Source organism: Pseudophryne corroboree, chromosome 8 (assembly GCF_028390025.1).
Source record: "Pseudophryne corroboree isolate aPseCor3 chromosome 8, aPseCor3.hap2, whole genome shotgun sequence".
Lineage (NCBI taxonomy): Eukaryota > Metazoa > Chordata > Amphibia > Anura > Myobatrachidae > Pseudophryne > Pseudophryne corroboree.
This window is the reverse complement of record NC_086451.1, coordinates 458,242,150-458,264,648: the sequence shown is the minus strand read 5'-3', so window position 1 is coordinate 458,264,648 and position 22,499 is coordinate 458,242,150. Positions and strand designations below refer to the sequence as shown.

General features: G+C 49.3%; 1 protein-coding gene across 5 annotated transcripts in view; it reads right to left on the bottom strand.

Moving 5' to 3' along the window:
• Nucleotides 1-22,499, bottom strand: part of BCORL1 (BCL6 corepressor like 1) — a 131,993-nt gene that overhangs the window by 35,660 nt on the left and 73,834 nt on the right. For 4 of the 5 annotated variants that reach the window (XM_063938354.1, XM_063938353.1, XM_063938352.1 and 1 more), the window contains 3 exons: nucleotides 15,269-15,439; nucleotides 15,002-15,092; nucleotides 2,520-5,150 (listed from right to left, as the gene is read on the bottom strand). In XM_063938354.1, coding sequence (XP_063794424.1) covers nucleotides 2,520-5,150; nucleotides 15,002-15,092; nucleotides 15,269-15,354 — 2,808 coding nt within the window. In that variant the 5' untranslated portion in view covers nucleotides 15,355-15,439. The remainder of the gene's footprint in view (nucleotides 1-2,519; nucleotides 5,151-15,001; nucleotides 15,093-15,268; nucleotides 15,440-22,499) is intronic. The other variant, XM_063938351.1, reaches the window with a different exon arrangement.

The window sequence follows — 22,499 nt, the reverse complement described above, 5'->3', positions numbered from 1 at the left end:
TCTGCGCAGCCCAGGACTTACTCAGCCGCTGCGATCACTTCAGCCTGTCCGGGGCTGGAATTGACGTCAGACATCGCCCTGCAAACGCTTGGACACGCCTGCATTTTTCCTGACACTCCCTGAAAATGGTCAGTTACCACCCACAAACGCCTTCTTCCTGTCAATCTCCTAGTGAACGCCTGTGCGAACAGATCCTTCGCACAAACCCATCGCTGAGCGGCGATCCACTTTGTACCCATGTGACGCGCCTGCGCATTGCGGTGCATACGCATGCGCTGTACGAAAACGCAGCCTAGCGATCAGGTCTGAATTAGCCCCTGAGTGCACATAGGACCCCACAACGAACGTTGTCTGCTGCTTCTTATAATACCAGGCTATTTAAAAAAAAAAAAAAAAAACACAACACTAAGGGCGGGATGTAATGAATTCCAAGTTCGTCGGTCATGCCAGATGCCGGCCGAACTCTGATTTTTTTTTTAAAGGGGCAATCATGTGCTAGGCACTGTTTAGCTTTGTACATGTTTGCCGCTTTAAAAAAACGTTTGCATTCAGCCAACGTCCCGCACGGCCGCCGAACTCGGACTTACATCCCGGCCTGAAACGTTACATATCATTTGTCTTATAGAGAATAAGCTAACAATCCGCATTCACATATTGCTTACAGTATGGGGGTCATTCAGAGTTGATCGCTCGCTGCCGATTTTCGCAGTGATCAGGTAAAAAAATGGCAAAACCGCATGCGTATGCGGCGCAATGCGCACGCGCGTTGTACGGGCACAAAGAGTATCGCTGCTGTGCACTGGATCTAGCGAAGAATCCATTCACACAGCCGATCGCAAGGAGATTGACAGGAAGAAGGCGTCTATGGGTGTCAACTGACCGTTTTCTGGGAGTGGTTGGAAAAACGCAGGCGTGGCCAGGTGTTTGCTGGGCGGGTATCTGACGTCATTACCGTGTCACTCGTCGCAGCAATCATCGCACAGGATAAGTAACTACAGGGCTGGTCTTGTTCTGCACAAAATGTGTTTGCTGCCGCGCGCCTGCACAGGCGTTCGCACTCCTGCAAAGCGAAAATACACTCCCCCTGTGGGCGGCTGCATAGCGTTTGCACGGCTGCTAAAAACTGCTAGCCAAGCTATCAACTCCGAATGACCCCCTATATCAGGACATTAGCACATTTCGGGGTCAATTTACTAAGATGGGATTTCTATTTAAGATGGGATGTTGCCCATAGCAACCAATCAGATTTTACTTCTCATTTATCTAGCACCTTCTAGAAGATAATACCTGGAATATGATTGGTTGCTATGGCCAACATCACATCTTTAATAGAACTCCCATCTTAGTAAATTGACCTCTAAACGTTGCGGTTCTCTCCTGAAGGACACAGACTGCTGGGCCTCTCTTCTCTCGCTCACCACAGGTTACTATTCCCAGTCGTAGTCCATGTGGACAGTAAATCTAGCAAATGTTGAGAAAACATGTAAAAAAAACAAAAAACAACACGTGTTGACCCTTGTCATGTCGACCTTTTGAACCCGTCGACCTTAAGCACTGTCAACCTTTCATCGGTTGACCTTTGTATCTGTCAACCTGATCCGGATACCCTTCCATTGACGTTTTAAGAAGTTCTATTTCTAAACACTACAAAGCAGTGATACAGATGGAGCCATCTTTAACTTGGCCTTTAATAGGATTAACTGAGAGCCAGGGCAGTCAGACTTAGGCGGTCATTCCGAGTTGATCGCTCGCTAGCAGTTTTTAGCAGCCGTGCAAACGCTATGCCGCCTCCCACTGGGAGTATATTTTAGCTTAGCAAAAGTGCGAACGAAAGGATCGCAGAGCTGCGGCAACGTTTTATTGTGCAGTTTCAGAGTAGCTCAATACCTACTCAGCGCTTGCAATCACTTCAGACCATTCAGTTTCGGATTTGACGTCACAAACACGCCCTGCGTTCGCCCAGCCACGCCTGCGTTTTTTCGTACACTCCCTGAAAACGGTCAGTTGACACCCAGAAACGCCCACTTCATGTCAATCACTCTGCGGCCAGCAGTGCGACTGAAATGCTTCGCTAGACCTTGTGTGAAACTACATCGTTCGTTGTAATAGTACGTCGCGCGTGCGCAGAAGTGACTTTTTTTGCCTCATCACTGCACAGAGAACGAATGCAGCTAGCGATCAACTCGGAATGAAGACCTTAATACCCTGCTGTAATGACTTAATCCCCCCCTGATGTATTGTTCTCTCTGTATTGTATCTGTATGCTGAGAACAATAGATGAAGGGCTTATGCTAATAAACCATGGTGTGCCTAGGCGCAGCAGAGAGGCCAAGATGAACGTTGCTCCATCTGTATGTGACCACCGTCATTTCGTATGTATTCTGGTAGAACGGCTATGTGCAATTTGTGGGTCATGCAATGAGTTATGAGAAACGCCTCCTTTATCTTCTGCGAGCACCTGATGTCATCCATGCTCAGCGGGTTACAGAGAATATGTAGCGGCTATTGGTACCACTCACCTTCCGTTTCTGCGGTTCTTGCACGCTTTTGTCCACGTCTTTTTGTTTCTGCTTACTCTTGGACTTGGGTTGAGCGGGCCTGGTCGGGCTGACCTCTTCTGAATGCTTAAAACGTCCTCTCAACCCCGGTTCTTTCTTAACCCTAGCTTTAACTTTGGTAATTGGTGGCATTTCCACAGGAGTCCACAATGAATTGTTAAAAGATGGCAAACAGCCAAAGTTCTCATCATCGTCCACCCTCTCGATTTTGACTTTGCTCAAGTCTACCTCCTGCACGCAATGCAGAGTGTCTACAGGGGGCGCTTTTTTGTGGCTGCGTTTGCGGGGCACAGGCTGATCCTGCGACACGCCCGTAATGGAGTCCTTTTTACTGCAGTCCTGGCTCAAGAGAGAGAAGTCGTGACTGACGTCTTTTGGTTGGCTCGCCGTCACTTGGTCATTGGTCATGTAAGAGGCCAAAACTTTATTTTTTGGCTTGGTGTCCCCAAAGGCCTTCCGACTGCAAGTCAACTTTGGCCGAACTTTATTGTCTTTACAGTTCTGCTGGTCAGGAACTTTATTTAAGGTGGTGCTTCCTTCTACCCCATGCGGACCACCTGCCGCACCTGGTGGAAAGTATAAAACGGTGTCTCCTGCAGCAGGTTTCGGGGCCAGCAAACTTTTACTTACGCGAGATTTACGCGGTTTAGAAAGAGTCTCGCATGTCCTTTGCTTTGCCGGCGTCTCATTGTCCGTGGCTGCAACGGTCGGTGCGTTTTGTTGCTGAGCACTACATGGAGATTCGCCGACGCTCTTTTGAGGCGTCACATTGGATTCCGCTGGAAGAATGCTGGAGAATAAGGTGTATTCTCCTACAGGAAGTCTCTGAGGAGGACCTTGGCTTGAACGGAGTGTGCCTGCGGGTGGTATGCCAATGGACAGCAGTGACGGCTGACGGTATGGAGACCAACTAACCGGCAGAACCTGAGAATTGCTGGGCTTCCCATTTAAGGGACACTTTGGGTGCACCGTCCCATGTCCAGATAAGGTCCAATCCTTTGAAGGACATAAAGAGTTCACTGTAGTAGGCCGTCCGTGAAAGTGCCGCTTTTCTGTGGGCTGCATGCCATCTACACCAGTCTTGCCACATGACCCTGAGTTCTTTGGCTCTCCCTGGTCGATTATCGAAATTGGCTCCTGTTTTGCCAAAAGCTGGGAGTCCGTGCTAAGGCTCAAACTAGAGTCTTTGTTCAACAACACCGAGGCAGGCACTGGATTGGCCACCCCTACGTAAGTACCGGGTATAGTACTAATTAGAGCAGCAGAATTTTTAATCCAAGACCCAGAAGCTCCCACAAGCTGTGTTGACACTGGATCCCCATTCCTCAAGAACTCCGGAAACATTACCAACGGGGGCCCGCCTTGGACGCTGCTGGTGGTGGTGGTGAAGCTGTTTTGCACGGGACGCTGAGAACTGCAGTCGGACCTGGACAAGACAGTGGAGAGTGAGGCTTTCCCGCTCGTGTGCACTGGGGTTAACACTGGCATAGGTGGAGTTTTCCGTTGGTTAGATGGGGCGTGTTTATGGCGGTGAGATTTGGAGGACAAGTCCAAAGGCATTTCATAGGAGTCAGGGGGAGAGACCATCTCTCTTTCAAGTTGTGGAGGGGACTTTAACGGGGAAACGGATGAAGACTCTGTTTGTGGTTCCAGATTAGGGGTTCTGGAATAGGTTGCTAGGGTAATGGGGCTCATACTGACCAATGGGAGGGTGGGATGCGAGGAAAGAGTCTGTAAAGCAGATAGAGTGGTGGATGATGGATCAGTGCGGACGGTCGAGCCGTCCGCAGAGGATGTAATAATGGTATTGCTGTTGGTGAGGGAAATGGAAGGGGTTGTGCTAACTGCTTTATTCAATTCCGCCAGACCCACTTTGGAGTCAGTGTTTAAGGGTCTTCCCAGAGAAGAAGCAAATGCATGAGGATGAAGTTCTGAAGAGGCTTGCAAGAGGCATCTCTCCTGCAAACAGGAGGGCATTAGGGGAAGGGTCAGCGTTGATGTCACCCCAAATGTGGTCGGCAAGGTAGTTACGCTGAGGGGCTGTCCACAGTTCGGAGGAGGGATATAAACTAGGGGCTGGGTTGGTGTTATGACCGTGCCAGATGTGAAGGACAAAGGAAGCTTCTGCATATTTGGGACCTGAGTGGCGGAGAAGCAGATTCTGCTCATAGTAAAGGGAGTAAGAGTGCCGAAACTGGAGGACACAACAGCGTGAGTAGCCTCCACCGGCTGACCAGCAATTTGTAATCCAGGGCCAAGGACGGCCTTCTGCTTCACAGACGGATCCGGGCCGGCGGGCTGAAAAGCGGGGTGTTCCGCCCCTGCTACCTTCTCCTGCGCCGGAGTCCTGGCATACTCCATTTTTTTACTGTGTTTGCTTGAAGCTGCTTGGATAGACGTGTCCAACATGTTCGCAGCTGGTTTTCCATCCGGTGGTGAGACGTTATCACAAGCTTTAAACGACAATGCTGGCTTGGACACAATAGGATCGGGTGGTTTCTCCTCCAGCTGTTGTCCAGATTCCACCGCTGCACCGCCACCTTCCTGGAGCATCAGGGCATCGCTTTGGTTGGTTGCTGGTATGAAATCCACCTGAAACCAAAACACAGGCAAATCAACGGGAGTTCACAGTAAAGGAACATTACAACAGGACAACGGTGACCGGAGAACCATTGGCTTTCAGATTTGCTATTAACACATATAGGACTGTTCCGTATCCCACAGCAACAAATCGCACTTTTGTTTTCAGTAACTACACTGCTCTAAAACAGGAATTGTAGGATCAGTTTGGTTGCTATGAAAACGGCACATTATACAGAACCCCCCGTTTTCCTGTATCCTATGTGTCCATCTCCTGATCAGGTGTATAACAGAACAGGGTATATGTACCCCAAGGGGTATTACAGGCAGACTCTAGGGGTACTTCTGCCTGGTGAATTTATCTACAAATAACTATTCTGTATATACATACATTTTTACTGGTACTTTAAGCTATCTAGCCATACTTGTAGAAGACCTACACTAATTAGGGAATATATGGTTTAAAGTTACACTGATCAGCTAATAGTTGTCATTTATATCATAAAACCTATATAAGGGCATATAAAACCTATGGCATGGATGGATACCATTGCTGCATGGATATTTATATTTCACTGCTACAAACAAATGAATGCAGCGTGACACCAGCAATCCTACATTAGGTTATCTTACACTACACCTGAGCACACTACACCTGAGCCATCAATGATAATGCAGGACTAGCATTCCCTAGGGACTAGTGATATTATTGGGTGTACTACGATATCCTGGCTGTCGGGATCGTGGCTTTCTGGATCCCGAACGCCAGAATGCCAACAGTGGGGCGAGTGCAAAAGAGCCCCTTGCGGGCTCGCTGCGGGCACGGAGGCGCGCTACGCTATTTATTCTCCCTCCAGGACACCCCAAGAGGGAGAATAATTGTCGGTCAGGATCCCGGCGCCGGGATTCCGACAGCCGGGATATCGAATGCTTCATGATATTATTGCGGCATGACGCACGTGAACCCAGTCTGCGTCTCGTGTTTAAGGTGTACATACGGGTGACAGAAACAAGAGTCCCTAAATATTACAGTTTCAGAACAATACTGTGCTCTAAACACTAAGGCTTGCGCCACTAATAGATGACACAACTTATGGAATTGTTCACCATTGACGACTGGAGATATGTCGTAATGAAATTATTGCAAGTTTGCTTTGTGCGGTGGCTCCGCTGATCGCTTAGCGTGCAAAGAGTCGGACATAGGGGGTCATTCCGAGTTGTTCGCTCGTTGCCGATTTTCGCAACGAAGCGATTAAGGCAAAAATGCGCATGCGCATGGTACGCAGTGCGCATGCGGTTAGTATTTTACCACAAAACTTAGTAGATTTACTCACGCCCGAACGAAGATTTTTCATCGTTGAAGTGATCGGAGTGTGATTGACAGGAAGTGGGTGTTTCTGGGCGGAAACTGTCCGTTTTCTGGGAGTGTGCGGAAAAACGCAGGCATGTCAGGGAAAAACGCGGGAGTGTATGGAGAAACGGGGGAGTGGCTGGCCGGACGCTGGGCGTGTGTGCGACGTCAAACCAGGAATGAAACGGCCTGAACTGATCGCTATTTGTGAGTAAGTCTGGAGCTACTCAGAAACTGCTAAGAAATTTATTTTCGCAATTCTGCTAATCTTTCGTTCGCAATTCTGCTATGCTAAGATTCACTCCCAGAGGGCGGCGGCCTAGCGTGTGCAATGCTGCTAAAAGCAGCTAGCGAGCGAACAACTCGGAATCACCCCCATGGTGTTATCAGATCTTACTGTCACCACCTGCAGACGTCACCTAAAAAGGCTAAAATGTAATATCAATGTAATGAGACGCATTTATCACGATACACATTGTAAATGCAGAGGTGATAAATATTTTTTGCTCCCATCCGCAATGTAAAAATTATTATTTTCATGCAAATATATTAAAATGCTCTTCCCAGGAGAGATAGGGTAACGCTATTATACTTCCGGGTATGTGTCCCCAGTAGCCAATGTGCATTCACGACCATCGGCAAAACGTGCACAGTAGTTGCCCATAGGCAATTATAGGGTAACGCCATCTGGAGATACGTTGCATTCCAGAGCCTGGTAAACCCCCGAACAGCTTCACAACACCCTAAAAACCTATGGGGGCTGCGGAAGGTTTTGGAAATGGACTGACCACAGCAAATATCGGCGATTACGGGGGATACTAAATATTTGTGGGTACCCCCCCGAAAGCGGCTTTTTTCAAGGAAAATCCCACAAATATTTAATGATAAATAGGCCCCATTAGGGCAGATATATTAAGCCTGGAGAAGTGATAAAGCAGTGATAAGTGCAAGGTGATAACACACCAGCCAATCAGCTGCTGTCAATTTACATATTGGCTGGTGCAATCTCACCTTGCACTTATCACTGCTTTATCACTTCTCCAGGCTTAATAATAAGAATTTACTTACCGATAATTCTATTTCTCGTAGTCCGTAGTGGATGCTGGGAACTCCGTAAGGACCATGGGGAATAGCGGCTCCGCAGGAGTCTGGGCACATCTAAAGAAAGCTTTAGGACTACCTGGTGTGCACTGGCTCCTCCCCCTATGACCCTCCTCCAAGCATCAGTTAGGATACTGTGCCCGGACGAGCGTACACAATAAGGAAGGATTTTGAATCCCGGGTAAGACTCATACCAGCCACACCAATCACACTGTACAACTTGTGATCTGAACCCAGTTAACAGCATGATAATAGAGGAGCCTCTAGAAAAGATGGCTCACTACAGCAATAACCCGAATTTTTTTGGTAACAATAACTATGTACAAGTAATGCAGACAATCCGCACTTGGGAGGGATGGGCGCCCAGCATCCACTACGGACTACGAGAAATAGAATTATCGGTAAGTAAATTCTTATTTTCTCTGACGTCCTAGTGGATGCTGGGAACTCCGTAAGGACCATGGGGATTATACCAAAGCTCCCAAACGGGCGGGAGAGTGCGGATGACTCTGCAGCACCAAATGAGAGAACTCCCGGTCCTCCTCAGCCAGGGTATCAAATTTGTAGAATTTTACAAACGTATTTGCTCCTGACCAAGTAACTGCTCGGCAAAGTTGTAAAGCCGAGGCCCCTCGGGCAGCTGCCCAAGATGAGCCCACCTTCCTTGTGGAGTGGGCATTTACAGATTTTTTGGCTGTGGCAGGCCTGCCACAGAATGTGCAAGCTGAATTGTACTACAAATCCAACGAGCAATAGTCTGCTTAGAAGCAGGAGCACCCAGCTTGTTGGGTGCATACAGGATAAACAGCGAGTCAGATTTCCTGACTCCAGCCGTCCTGGAAACATATATTTTCCGGGTCCTGACAACATCCAGCAACTTGGAGTCCTCCAAGTCCCTAGTAGCCGCAGGCACCACAATAGGTTTGGTTCAGGTGAACGCTGAAACCACCTTAGGGAGAAACTGAGGGCGAGTCCTCAATTCCGCCCTGTCCGAATGGAAAATCAGATAAGGGCTTTTTCAGGATAAAGCCGCCAATTCTGACACGCGCCTGGCCCAGGCCGGAGCCAACAGCATGACCACTTTTCCTGTGAGATATTTTAACTCCACAGATTTAAGTGGGTCAAACCAATGTGACTTTTGGAACCCAAAAACTACCTTGAGATCCCAAAGTGCCACTGAAGGCACAAAAGGAGGCTGTATACGCAGTACCCCTTTAACAAACATCTGAACTTCAGGGACTGAAGCTAGTTCTTTTTGGAAGAAAATTGACAGAGCCGAAATTTGAACCTTAATGGACCCCAATTTCAGGCCCATAGATACTCCTGTTTGCAGGAAATGTAGGAATCGATCCAGTTGAATTTCTTCCGTCGGGCCTTACTGGCCTCGCACCACGCAACATATTTTCGCCAAATGCGGTGATAATGTTTTTTGTTTTTTTTTGGTTACATCCTTCCTGGCTTTGATCAGGATAGGGATGACTTCATCCGGAATGCCTTTTTCCTTCAGGATCCGGCGTTCAACCGCCATGCCGTCAACGCAGCCGCGGTAAGTCTTGGAACAGACAAGGTCCTTGCTGGAGCAGGTCCCTTCTTAGAGGTAGAGGCCACGGATCCTCCGTGAGCATCTCTTGAAGTTCCGGTTACCAAGTCCTTCTTAGCCAATCCGGAGCCACGAATATAGTGCTTACTCCTCTCCATCTTATCAATCTCAGTACCTTGGGTATGAGAGGCAGAGGAGGGAACCCATACACTGATTGGTACACCCACGGTGTTACCAGAGCATCTACAGCTATTGCCTGAGGGTCCCTTGACCTGGCGCAATACCTGTCGAGTTTTTCCCAACGGTTTATAATCATGTGGAAGACTTCTGGGTGAAGTCCCCACTCTCCCGGGTGGAGGTCGTGCTGAGGAAATCTGCTTCCCAGTTGTCCACTCCCGGAATGAAAACTGCTGACAGTGCTATCACATGGTTTTTCGCCCAGCGAAGAATCCTTGCAGCTTCTGCCATTGCCCTCCTGCTTCTTGTGGCACCCTGTCTGTTTACGTGGGTGACTGCCGTAATGTTGTCCGACTGGATCAACACCGGCTGACCTTGAAGCAGAGGTCTTGCTAAGCTTAGAGCATTGTAAATGGCCCTTAGCTTCAGGATATTTATGTGAAGTGATGTCTCCAGGCTTGACCATAAGCCCTGGATATTCCTTCCCTGTGTGACTGCTCCCCAGCCTCGCAGGCTGGCATCCGTGGTCACCAGGACCCAGTCCTGAATGCCGAATCTGCGGCCCTCTAGAAGATGAGCACTCTGCAACCACCACAGGAGGGATACCCTTGTCCTTGGTGACAGGGTTATCCGCTGATGCATCTAAAGATGCGACCCGGACCATTTGTCCAGCAGGTTCCACTGGAAAGTCTTGCGTGGAATCTGCCGAATGGGATTGCTTCGTAGGAAGCCACCATTTTTACCCAGAACCCTTGTGCATTGATGCACTGAGACTTGGTTCGGTTTTAGGAGGTTCCTGACTAGCTCGGATAACTCCCTGGCTTTCTCCTCCGGGAGAAACACCTTCTTTCTGGACTGTGTCCAGGATCATCCCTAGGAACAGAAGACAAGTCGTCGGAACCAGCTGCGATTTTGGAATATTGAGAATCCAATCGTGCTGCCGCAACACTACCTGAGATAGTGCTACACCGATCTCCAACTGTTCCCTGGATCTTACCCTTATCAGGGAATCGTCCAAGTAAAGGATAACTAAAATTCCCTTCCTTCGAAGGAATATCATCATTACTTCAGTAAAGACTCGGGGTGCCGTGGACCATCCCTACGGCAGCGTCTGAACTGATAGTGTATCATAACCTGAGATACCCTTGGTGAGAAGGGTAAATTTTGACATGAAGGTAAGCATCCTTGATGTCCCGAGACATCATGTAGTCCCCTTCTTCCAGGTTCGCAATCACTGCTCTGAGTGACTCAATCTTGAATTTGAACCTCTGTATGTAAGTGTTCAAAGATTTTAGATTTTAAAATCGGTCTCACCGAGCCGTCTGGCTTCGGTACCACAATAGTGTGGAATAATACCCCGTTCCCTGTTGCAGGAGGGGTATTTAATTATCACCTGCTGGGAATACAGCTTGTGAATGGCTTCCAAAACTGCCTCCCTGTCAGCGGGAGACGTCGGTAAAACAGACTTTTGGAAACGGCGAGGGGAATACGTCTCGAATTCCAATTTGTACCCCTGAAATATTACCTGAAGGATCCAGGGGTCTACTTGCGAGTGAGCCCACTGCGCACTGAAATTCATTGAGAACGGGCCCCCACCGTGCCTGAGCTTGTAAAGCCCTAGCGTCATACTGAGGGCTTGGCAGAGGCGGAAAAGGGTTTCTGTTCCTGGGAACTGGCTGATCACTGCAGCCATTTTCCTCTCCCTCTGTCACGAGCAGAAAAGAGGAACCCTTTTGTCCGCTTGCCAAACAGGACTGCGCCTGATAATACGGCGTCTTATTTTGAGAGGCGACCTGGGGTACAAACGTGGATATCCCAGCTGTTGCCGTGGTCACCATGTCTGAAAGACCGACCCCAAATGTCCCCTTTTTTAAGGCAATACTTCCAAATGCCGTTTGGAATCCGCATCACCTGACCACTTTACTGGTAGAATTGGACAACGCACTTATACTTGATGCCAGTCGGCAAATATTCCGCTGTGCATCATGCATATATAGAAATGCATCTTTTAATTGCTCTATAGGCAATAATATACTGTCCTTATCTAGGATATCAATATTTCCAGTCAGGGAATCCGACCACGCCAACCCAGCACTGCACATCCAGGCTGAGGCGATTGCTGGTCGCAGTATAACACCAGTATGTGTGTAAATACATTTTAGGATACCCTCCTGCTTACTATCAGCAGGATCCTTAAGGGCGGCCATCTCAGGAGAGGGTAGAGCCCTTGTTATTACAAGCGTGTGAGCGCCTTATCCCCCCTAGGGGGTGTTTCCCAACGCACCCTAACCTCTGGCGGGAAAAGGTATACTGCCAATAACTTTTTAGAAATTATCAATTGTTATCGGGGGGAAACCCACGCATCATCACACACCTCATTTTATTTCTCAGATTCAGGAAAACTACAAGTAGTTTTTCCTCACCAACATAATACCCCTTTTTGGTGGTACTCATATTATCAGAAATGTGTAAACATTTTCCTTTGCCTCAATCATGTAACGTGTGGCCCTATTGGAAAACACGGTTTGTCTCTTCACCGTCGACACAGGAGTCAGTATCCGTGTCGGCGTCTGTATTTGCCATCTGAGGTAACGGGCGCTTTAGAGCCCCTGACGGCCCATGAGATGTCTGGACATGCACAAGCTGAGTAGCCGGCTGTCTCATGTCAACCACTGTCTTTTATACAGAGCTGACACTGTCACGTAATTTTCAACAGTACATCCACTCAGGTGTCGACCCCCTAGGGGGTGACATCACTATTACAGACACTCTGCTCCGTCTCCACATCATTTTTCTCCTCATACATGTCGACACAAACGTACCGACACACAGCACACACACAGGGAATGCTCTGATAGAGGACAGGACCCCACTAGCCCTTTGGGGAGACAGAGGGAGAGTTTGCCAGCACACACCAGAGCGCTATATATATACAGGGATAACCTTATATAAGTGTTTTCCCCTTTATAGCTGCTGTATTATTTATACTGCGCCTAATTAGTGCCCCCCTCTCTTTTTTAACCCCTTTCTGTAGTGTAGTGACTGCAGGGGAGAGCCAGGGAGCTTCCCTCCAACGGAGCTGTGAGGGAAAATGGCGCCAGTGTGCTGAGGAGATAGGCTCCGCCCCCTTCTCGGCGGCCTTATCATCCGTTTTTCTGTATGTTCTGGCAGGGGTTAAATGCATCCATATAGCCCAGGAGCTATATGTGATGCATTTATTTTAGCCATATAAGGTTTTTATCGATTTATTGCGTCTCAGGGCGCTGCCCCCCCAGCGCCCTGCACCCTCAGTGACCGGAGTGTGAAGTGTGCTGAGAGCAATGGCGCACAGCTGCGGTGCTGTGCGCTACCTTATCTGAAGACAGGACCGTCTTCTGCCGCCGATTTTCCGGACCTCTTCGCTCTTCTGGCTTTGTAAGGGGGCCGGCGGCGCGGCTCCGGGACCCATCCAGGCTGGACCTGTGATCGTCCCTCTGGAGCTAATGTCCAGTAGCCAAGAAGCCCAATCCACTCTGCACGCAGGTGAGTTCGCTTCTTCTCCCCTTAGTCCCTCGATGCAGTGAGCCTGTTGCCAGCAGGTCTCACTGAAAATAAAAAACCTAAAACTAAACTTTTCACTAAGAAGCTCAGGAGAGCCCCTAGTGTGCACCCTTCTCGTTCGGGCACAGAGATCTAACTGAGGCTTGGAGGAGGGTCATAGGGGGAGGAGCCAGTGCACACCAGGTAGTCCTAAAGCTTTCTTTAGATGTGCCCAGACTCCTGCGGAGCCGCTATTCCCCATGGTCCTTACGGAGTTCCCAGCATCCACTAGGACGTCAGAGAAATATCTGCCCCAAGTGAGGCCTACAATACGATTAGTTATGTAAAGTTCTCAATCATCACATAACTTCAACTGAAGCTAGCTTGGTAACGAGCGATGTGCTAGATCGTGCCTGCATGCAGGCCAATCTAGTACCGGCGATAGCGATCGCTGTGGGGCATACACACGGAGAGATCTGTGCTTAATTTCTAGGCATTCTAGTCACATTGTTTGGAAATTAAGCACGGATCTCTCCGTGCGTCGCCCCCTTAAGGCTCCAAACGTATTAAGCCTTAAAAAGTGATAAAGTGGAATCTGATAGAGATAAAGTACCAGCCAATCAGCTCCTAACTGTCATTTTTCAAATCCTGTATATTCCATGTCATGTGACCACCATCAGTACAAATGTAGACGCTCACCACGATTCTTTTTAGGTTACTATTCCCACTAGATCCCCGTGGATAGTAAAATCTATCAAATGTTGGGAAAACGTAAAAAAACGTCAAAAGAATAAAAAAAACAACAAAAACACGTGTCGACTATTTGTGAGTCGACAATTGGCATGTCGATTTTTTTAACCCGTCGATCCTTTGTACCAGTCGACCATAAGCACTGTCGACCTATCATCTGCTGACCTTTTATACCTGTCGACCTAATGCAATGCACCATATGGTATTGATCTATTGACCAATACACTGTCGATCTATGATCTGGATTACCTTCAGAAATCGGGGCTATCCGCTGCAGTACCCTGTTACACTCGCAAAAGCAGCCCCCTTTATAGCCAAAAATACCAAGCTCCAGAATGCCTGCCCCCTGGTAGCTAACGCCATATGAAGATGGCATTAGTCCGTTGTAGCCTATGGGCTAAATTTAGCAAAAAAGTGGCAGGAGAGGGACCCGTATGATCCCACCCCTATATTCTACACTAGCGGGTGCATGATCTGCAGACTGCACATGCCCGGTAGTGCGCCCTGCTCCTGAAGAAGTAGCGCTGGGATTATTAAAGCCATCCCTTCATTATTTACCCTACTGTATTTTACTACATTTGGGCGAATCATAATTTCTTTCTATTCTTGCCGGTAATAACAAGACCCGATAATGAATAATATGTGACACATGGGTAAAGGATGCTTCAGCTTATCCAGGTAGAAGATATTGATGGTAGCTGTGACTGGGGGTGCAGCATTTCTACATACAGACTTCCTGTCAGTAATCCCATTATAGGATAATGCTGACAACCTCTATTAGCCACATGGTGCACAAAGGGCCTGCGGTAATCAAGAGGAACCTGCGTTCTTACCAGACACGGGAATCTATACATATAGAGTTGTGAGTGCTGCTACAGTGTTATGTGCAATGGTCAGAGACGGAGGGTTGCAGCCACAATGGTGGTCATTCCGAGTTGTTCGCTAGCTGCTTTTTTTCGCTGTGCAGCGTTCAGGTAAAAAAACACCACTTATGCGTATGCGGCACAATGCGCACGCGCATCGTACTATTACAACGAACGTTGTAGTTTCACACAAGGTCTAGCGAAGCTTTTCAGTCGCACTGCTGGCCGCAGAGTGATTGACAGGAAGGGGGCGTTTCTGGGTGTCAACTGACCGTTTTCAGGGAGTGTTCGTAAAAATGCAGGCGTGCCAGGAAAAACGCAGGCGTGGCTGGGAGAACGCAGGGCGTGTTTGTGACGTCAAAACAGGAACTAAACAGTCTGAGGTGATCGCAAGCGCTGAGTAGGTCTGGCGCTACTCTAAAACTGCACAATTTTTTATTGCAAAGCTAATATACACTCCCAGAGGGCGGCGGCTTAGCGTGTGCACGGCAGCGAAAAACTCCTAGCGAGCGATCAACTCGGAATGACCCCCAATGTTCCTGTGTCGTGCTGTTAGGCTCACCTTGGAAAGAACACTATTCACACACAGATCTTCGGACCCCAGGTGCTGGCTATTACTGGATTTTAACTTCTCATCAGACAGTGGATTCCTCCTGTACAAAAGCAAGGCAAGAGATTATGGTCTGGGGGTAATCGGTCACGATGCAACAGGAGAATGAACGGCACTGTCAGCAAACCTACACACAGTAAGGCATCAGTCGGGAACATCAGATCACAGACACAGCAAACAGGTAACAGTATAGCGTAGGGTTTGGGGGCACATCCTCACCTGTCGTCGTTGATGCCGCACATGCGCACACGGTCGGTACTGCTCCAGTTGTGCACGCCACTGTAGAGCGGGGCGGCCGATATCATGGCAGGTGATTGCGCCCCGGGAGCTGCTGAGCGAGTCTGCAGCTCCTCTGCCTCCCGCCCCTGCGCCCTACGCAGATTCCACCTGCTGGGATACACGGGGGAGAAAAAAGCGCCATGAGAACATAAAATCCACACATTGTCTATTAAAGTCTATATAACCCCGTTTTGTCATAACAGTTTGCAGTATTAAAACAATAACAGAAAAATATATGCAAAAAAAACCTAAATAAAATCATGGGAATAATAATGAAATAATCAACTTCAGACCACCAGCGTTGATTGCCTGTATGCCATAGAGCGTCACGGACAACTGCTGCGCTGACCAATTAGGCTCCGGAATGTTTTTGGAATGCTCAGACTCTGAGATATGCAGAACAAATTCCCAATACTACCTATTGGAGTAAAGCCGCTATTGGGGTCCCAGAACAGTGGCGCACTTACAAGGAGACTCCGGTAACAAAAACAAAAAAAATTGCAGAGTTTGAAGGACCTGAAAGAAGATCTTCCATAAAAATTAGTAACACTGAATGAAAACAAAAACCTGAACAACACCCTTTAATTCCACATAACCATCATCCATCTTCATCTACACTGGCTGGTCTGATCTCTCCGCTGTCGCGGACCGCCATAGTTATCTGTCCGACTGGTCGGAGCTTCGCGCAATTTACCCTGTTCCACAACACGCCGATATCTTTGCTCTCCATGATACAGATTGAAAGCCGGTCCAATTACATTGGGGGTCATTCCGAGTTGATCGCTCGCTAGCTGTTTTTAGCAGCCGTGCAAACGCTAAGCCGCCTCCCACTGGGAGTGTATTTTAGCTTAGCAGAAGTGCGAACGAAGGGATCGCAGAGCGGCAGCAAAGTTTTTTTGTGCAGTTTTAGAGTAGCTCAATAACTACTCAGCGCTTGCAATCACTTCAGACTGTTCAGTTCCTGTTTTGACGTCACAAACACGCCCTGCGTTCGCCCAGCCACGCCTGCGTTTTTCCTGGCACGCCTGCGTTTTTCCGAACACTCCCTGAAAACGGTCAGTTGACACCCAGAAACGCCCACTTCCTGTCAACCACTCTGCGCCCAGCAGTGCGACTGAAAAGCATCGCTAGACCCTGTGTGAAACTACATCGTTCGTTGTACTAGTACGTTGCGCATGCGCAGAAGTGCCCTTTTTTGCCTCATCACTGCACAGCGAACGAATGCAGCTAGCGATCAACTCGGAATGACCACCATTGTACGTTCCTAAACCATTATCAAAGCACTTTTGTACCGCAGAGGAAAGCACCCTATGGCTTTTCGGCTGTTAGAGAACTGCAAGTCCCAGCATGCCCTGCCAGCCAAGGAGAGCCTCTGGCGTATTATATATCCCTGCTGATATGGGTCACAAATTATAGCAACGTCGGTGGGTCATCGCGGGGGGTCAGCATCACCAGAAACCGCAACGAGAAGGGCAGCGTGGGATGTTCCGGCCATTAATGCCCGCAGCACAAATGGTGCGGCTGGTTCTCTTACTCCTTCATCCCCACCCAAAACTCTTCTTTCTGACATTTGGGTGGGGTAATCCTGTAAGCAAAGTTTATAAACACAGAAAAAAGTGTTAATATCCCTGGAGCTCAGGGGGCAGCAGGTCGCTCGCAGGGGAGGTAACGGAAGGATTCCGTCTGTGAAATCGGAGCTATTTAGATCTCCCACCCCCTGGAATGACAGGAGCGACCGGGTCAGCCACACTTCCTGTGAGAAGTCGCAGGGTTTACCGTCCACCCTCCGCCAATTACCCCATATCTTCTGTACTGGACTGAGGAACCGACGGAATCAGATTTATAAACACAGTCCCCAGCACTGAGAGTGTTGGCTGGTGTGATACGGAAAATGAGCGTACATTTCCAGCTACGCACAGCAATAACACACTCCGAGGACGGACCGGGGCTCCCTGTGGAAAACAGAAGACGTACTCAGGATTGCTATGCGGCGCAGCACATTCACTTAGCAATGTTTACAGATGAAAGGCTGTAATATGCTAATGACATGTTCCGTTATATTAGTGCAAGCGCTCCAAACAGAACAACAAGAAGAGCAGGGCAGGCTGGTGCTTGTGGTTCCACTAGAGACGGCGAACCGAAACTTGCCTCGCCCTTCCCTAGCTGCAAACATTTTCAGGCTTAAAGGGTCGTGAAACCTCTGAGCCGACGTCTATACGCCAGTGCAGCGTGCCCTCGCAGAGGACTGGAATTATACATAACCTTGTTGTATACCTCCGAGCCAACTATCATTCCCCGCTGGCAGCCAGTTTGGGCTTCAGAAGTTTCCCTGTGGTAACTAGATAGGAGACGGCCCGACGTTGCTGCGTCCTGGCAGATCGATTCTGCATTAGTGCCTGGGGCGCTGTGCGGTAAGCAAACACAAGAGTTCCCCCTCCGTGCCACTCTCTGCCCGTCAGATCAGCGTACGCACTGCTCCCCAGCTGCCAGGTCTGCAGGGGGCCGGCCCGGGAGAAGGGGCTCACAGAGAAATCCTGTTTTACGCCTGTTACGTAATAGATGCAGCATTGAGCAAATAACATTCTGCATAATGGTGTGTACTCTCATCTATAGCTCAGTGTCTCTATATATACGTCTCTGTGTGCCTCCGATACGTTACAACCCCTGACAGCACACCTGCATTGTGCCGCTTTGCTGTCTGTGCCGATGGGGACATTCATAGATGGAACTTTCTGCCTGTGGCACCTCAGTGAATAGACGCCGGTGTACCGTGATCCTTACTCAACACTTTAGGGATAATTGCAGAGTCAGCGCTGAACAGCCTGATGGGAAAAGCCGGAGGGGTGACGGGTCGGGGAGCACTCCCAATTCACATACTACACAATAATCCACAGGAGCCAGGTATTTGCTCTGATCTCTGTAGATCCAGCAAAACCAATGGGTTGCTATGGGTTACTGCAACTGTACTGGCAAACAGTCGTCACGCCCCAATAGCAAAGGTGTCAGATGAGGTGTCAAACGCATGGGTTAAGCTAAGTAGACAGTCCGCGTCGCAGGAACAGAGTATTGCGCTGCAGCTTCAACTGCCCATGTCACCCAAGTGCACTGACGGCGGCCATTTTGTTGGCTTCACCAACATGCATGAATAATTGAAAGGCTCCATGCTCAAGGACCAGGACATAAAATGGCTGCCTGCACCGTCAGGGGGAACAGCCCCCCTTTCCACATTTATCCCTTTAATGACCCTTTTTCCGTATATGGTGCCTTTTACATAATCTGAACTGGCAAAATTTCCCAATATACCAATTCAGGCACTTAGGAAATATATCATGACATATATCACGATTATGTAGTTTTGAAAGAGAAAACATGGCCATAGTATAGTTTACTCTGTCAATAACCGGTATGCCATACTCTGCTTAGGGTTCCTAACAAAATAATAATAGTTGTAGGGTCATATTCCTACTAATATACAAGCATCATGTGACGGAATGCTATGTAAATAAGCATTATAAATGTAGAACTGCGAAACGACATGACTCCAGGTAACAGGGAAGGTCTGCGTTGCCGACAGCAACCAGGTATTACTTACTGTACAGGTCGGAAAATAAAAGAAGTTAGAGTCTGACCGATTGCTATGGGTAACATCCCTCCTGCAGAGAGATGGCTGTTTTGCCATGGAACCTAATCCAGCAGGACTTGTGCTGGTGAGAGTGGCACCACAGACAACAGTCCCGTTTTGTAACTCGGACCAATGAGCCGCCACCCTCCAGATCCCTCCCCCTCCAGATCCACAAGAGAGCTGCGCGCTCTGGGGCGAAACCTGTCCTAAAGATAGCCAACACAATTAGCAGCTTCTGACCCTACAAGGACAGCTTGCCGGTCTGTGGCAACCACCATAGGCATATGACGGGCACCAGAGGTGGGCACAGTTGCTAGGCGTTACAGGTGGTGCATACTTTTTCTACATGTTACAGGGACGTGGCAGGTGTATGTGTTTACTGTGTGATGAATGTGTCGGGCGTTACTTACACATGTACTGTCAGGTAAATGTGACGGGCACTGCTGGTACATGCTGGGTACTGCCAGGTAAATGTGATGGGCACTGCTGGTACTGCCAGGTAAATGAGCCAGGCACTGCTGGTACATGCTGGGTACTGTCAGGTAAATGTGTTGGGCACTGCTGGTACATGCTGGGTACTGTCAGGTAAATGTGCCTGGCACGGTCAGGTAAATGTGTCGGGTACTACTGGTACATGCTGGGCACTGTCAGGTAAATGTGTCGGGCACTGCTGGTACATGCTGGGTACTATCAGGTAAATGTGCCTGGCACGGTCAGGTAAATGTGTCGGGTACTACTGGTACATGCTGGGCACTGTCATGTAAATGTGTCGGGCACTGCTGGTACATGCTGGGTACTATCAGGTAAATGTGCCTGGCACGGTCAGGTAAATGTGTTGGGTACTACTGGTACATGCTGAGCACTGCCAGGTAAATGTGAGGGGCACTGCTGGTACATGCTGGGTACTGCCAGGTAAATGTGAGGGGCACTGCTGGTACATGCTGGGTACTGTCAGGTAAATGTGTCGGGCACTGCTGGTACATGCTGGGTACTGTCAGATAAATGTGTCGGGTACTACTGGTACATGCTGGGCCCTGTCAGGTAAATGTGTCGGGCACTGCTGGTACATGCTGGGTACTGCCAGGTAAATGTGAGGGGCACTGCTGGTACATGCTGGGTACTGTCAGGTAAATGTGTCGGGCACTGCTGGTACATGCTGGGTACTGTCAGGTAAATGTGTCGGGCACTGCTGGTACATGCTGGGTACTGCCAGGTAAATGTGAGGGGCACTGCTGGTACATGCTGGGCACTATCAGGTAAATGTGTCGGGCACTGCTGGTACATGCTGGGTACTGTCAGGTAAATGTGTTGGGCACTGCCAGGTAAATGTGTCGGGCACTGCTGGGTACTGTCAGGTAAATGTGTTGGGCACTGCCAGGTAAATGTGTCGAGCACTGCTGGTACATGCTGGGTACTGTCAGGTAAATGTGTCGGGCACTGCTGGTACATGCTGGGTACTGTCAGGTAAATGTGTTGGGCACTGCCAGGTAAATGTGTAGGGCACTGCTGGTACATGCTGGGTACTGCCAGGTAAATGTGAGGGGCACTGCTGGTACATGCTGGGTACTGCCAGGTAAATGTGAGGGGCACTGCTGGTACATGCTGGGTACTGTCAGGTAAATGTGTCGGGCACTGCTGTTACATGCTGGATACCGTCAGGTAAATGTGTCGGGCACTGCTGGTACATGCTGGGCACTATCAGGCAAATGTGTCGGGCACTGCTGGTACATGCTGGGTACTGTCAGGTAAATGTGTCGGGCACTGCTGTTACATGCTGGGTACTGTCAGGCAAATGTGTCGGGCACTGCTGGTACATGCTGGGTACTGTCAGGTAAATGTGTCGGGCACTGCTGTTACATGCTGGGTACTGTCAGGTAAATGTGTCGGGCACTGCTGGTACATGCTGGGTACTGTCAGGTAAATGTGCCTGGCACGGTCAGGTAAATGTGTCGGGTACTACTGGTACATGATGGGTACTGTCAGGTAAATGTGTCGGGCACTGCTGGTACATGCTGGGTACTGTCAGGTAAATGTGTCGGGCACTACTGGTACATGCTGGGTACTGTCAGGTAAATGTGTCGGGCACTGCGGTTACATGCTGGATACCGTCAGGTAAATGTGTCTGGCACGGTCAGGTAAATGTGTCGGGCACTGCTGGTACATGCTGGGTACTGTCAGGTAAATGTGTCGGGCACTACTGTTACATGCTGGATACCGTCAGGTATATGTGTCTGGCACGGTCAGGTAAATGTGTCGGGCACTGCTGGTACATGCTGGGTACTGTCAGGTAAATGTGTCTGGCACGGTCAGGTAAATGTGTCGGGCACTGCTGGTACATGCTGGGTACTGTCAGGTAAATGTGTCGGGCACTACTGTTACATGCTGGATACCGTCAGGTATATGTGTCTGGCACGGTCAGGTAAATGTGTCGGGCACTGCTGGTACATGCTGGGTACTGTCAGGTAAATGTGTCGGGCACTGCTGGTACATGCTGGGCACTATCAGGCAAATGTGTCGGGCACTGCTGGTACATGCTGGGTACTGTCAGGTAAATGTTTCGGGCACTGCTGTTACATGCTGGGTACTGTCAGGTAAATGTGTCGGGCACGGTCAGGTAAATGTGTCGGGCACTGCTGGTACATGCTGGGTACTGTCAGGTAAATGTGCCTGGCACGGTCAGGTAAATGTGTCGGGTACTACTGGTACATGCTGGGTACGGTCAGGTAAATGTGTCGGGCACTGCTGGTACATGCTGGGTACTGCCAGGTAAATGTGAGGGGCACTGCTGGTACATGCTGGGTACTGTCAGGTAAATGTGTCGGGCACTGCTGGTACATGCTGGGTACTGCCAGGTAAATGTGAGGGGCGCTGCTGGTACATGCTGGGTACTGTCAGGTAAATGTGTCGGGCACTGCTGGTACATGCTGGGTACTGCCAGGTAAATGTGAGGGGCACTGCTGGTACATGCTGGGTACTGTCAGGTAAATGTGTCGGGCACTGCTGGTACATGTTGGGTACTGTCAGGTAAATGTGTCGGGCACTGCTGTTACATGCTGGATACCGTCAGGTAAATGTGTCTGGCACGGTCAGGTAAATGTGTCGGGCACTGCTGGTACATGCTGGGTACTGTCAGGTAAATGTGTCGGGCACTGCTGGTACATGCCGGGCACTATCAGGCAAATGTGTCGGGCACTGCTGGTACATGCTGGGTACTGTCAGGTAAATGTGTCGGGTACTGCTGGTACATGCTGGGTACTGTCAGGTAAATGTGTCGGGCACTGCTGGTACATGCTGGGTACTGTCAGGTAAATGTGTCGGGCACGGTCAGGTAAATGTGTCGGGCACTGCTGGTACATGCTGGGTACTGTCAGGTAAATGTGTCGGGCACTGCTGGTACATGCTGGGTACTGTCAGGTAAATGTGTCGGGCACTGCTGTTACATGCTGGGTACTGTCAGGTAAATGTGTCGGGCACTGCTGGTACATGCTGGGTACTGTCAGGTAAATGTGTCGGGCACTGCTGGGTACTGTCAGGTAAATGTGTCGGGCA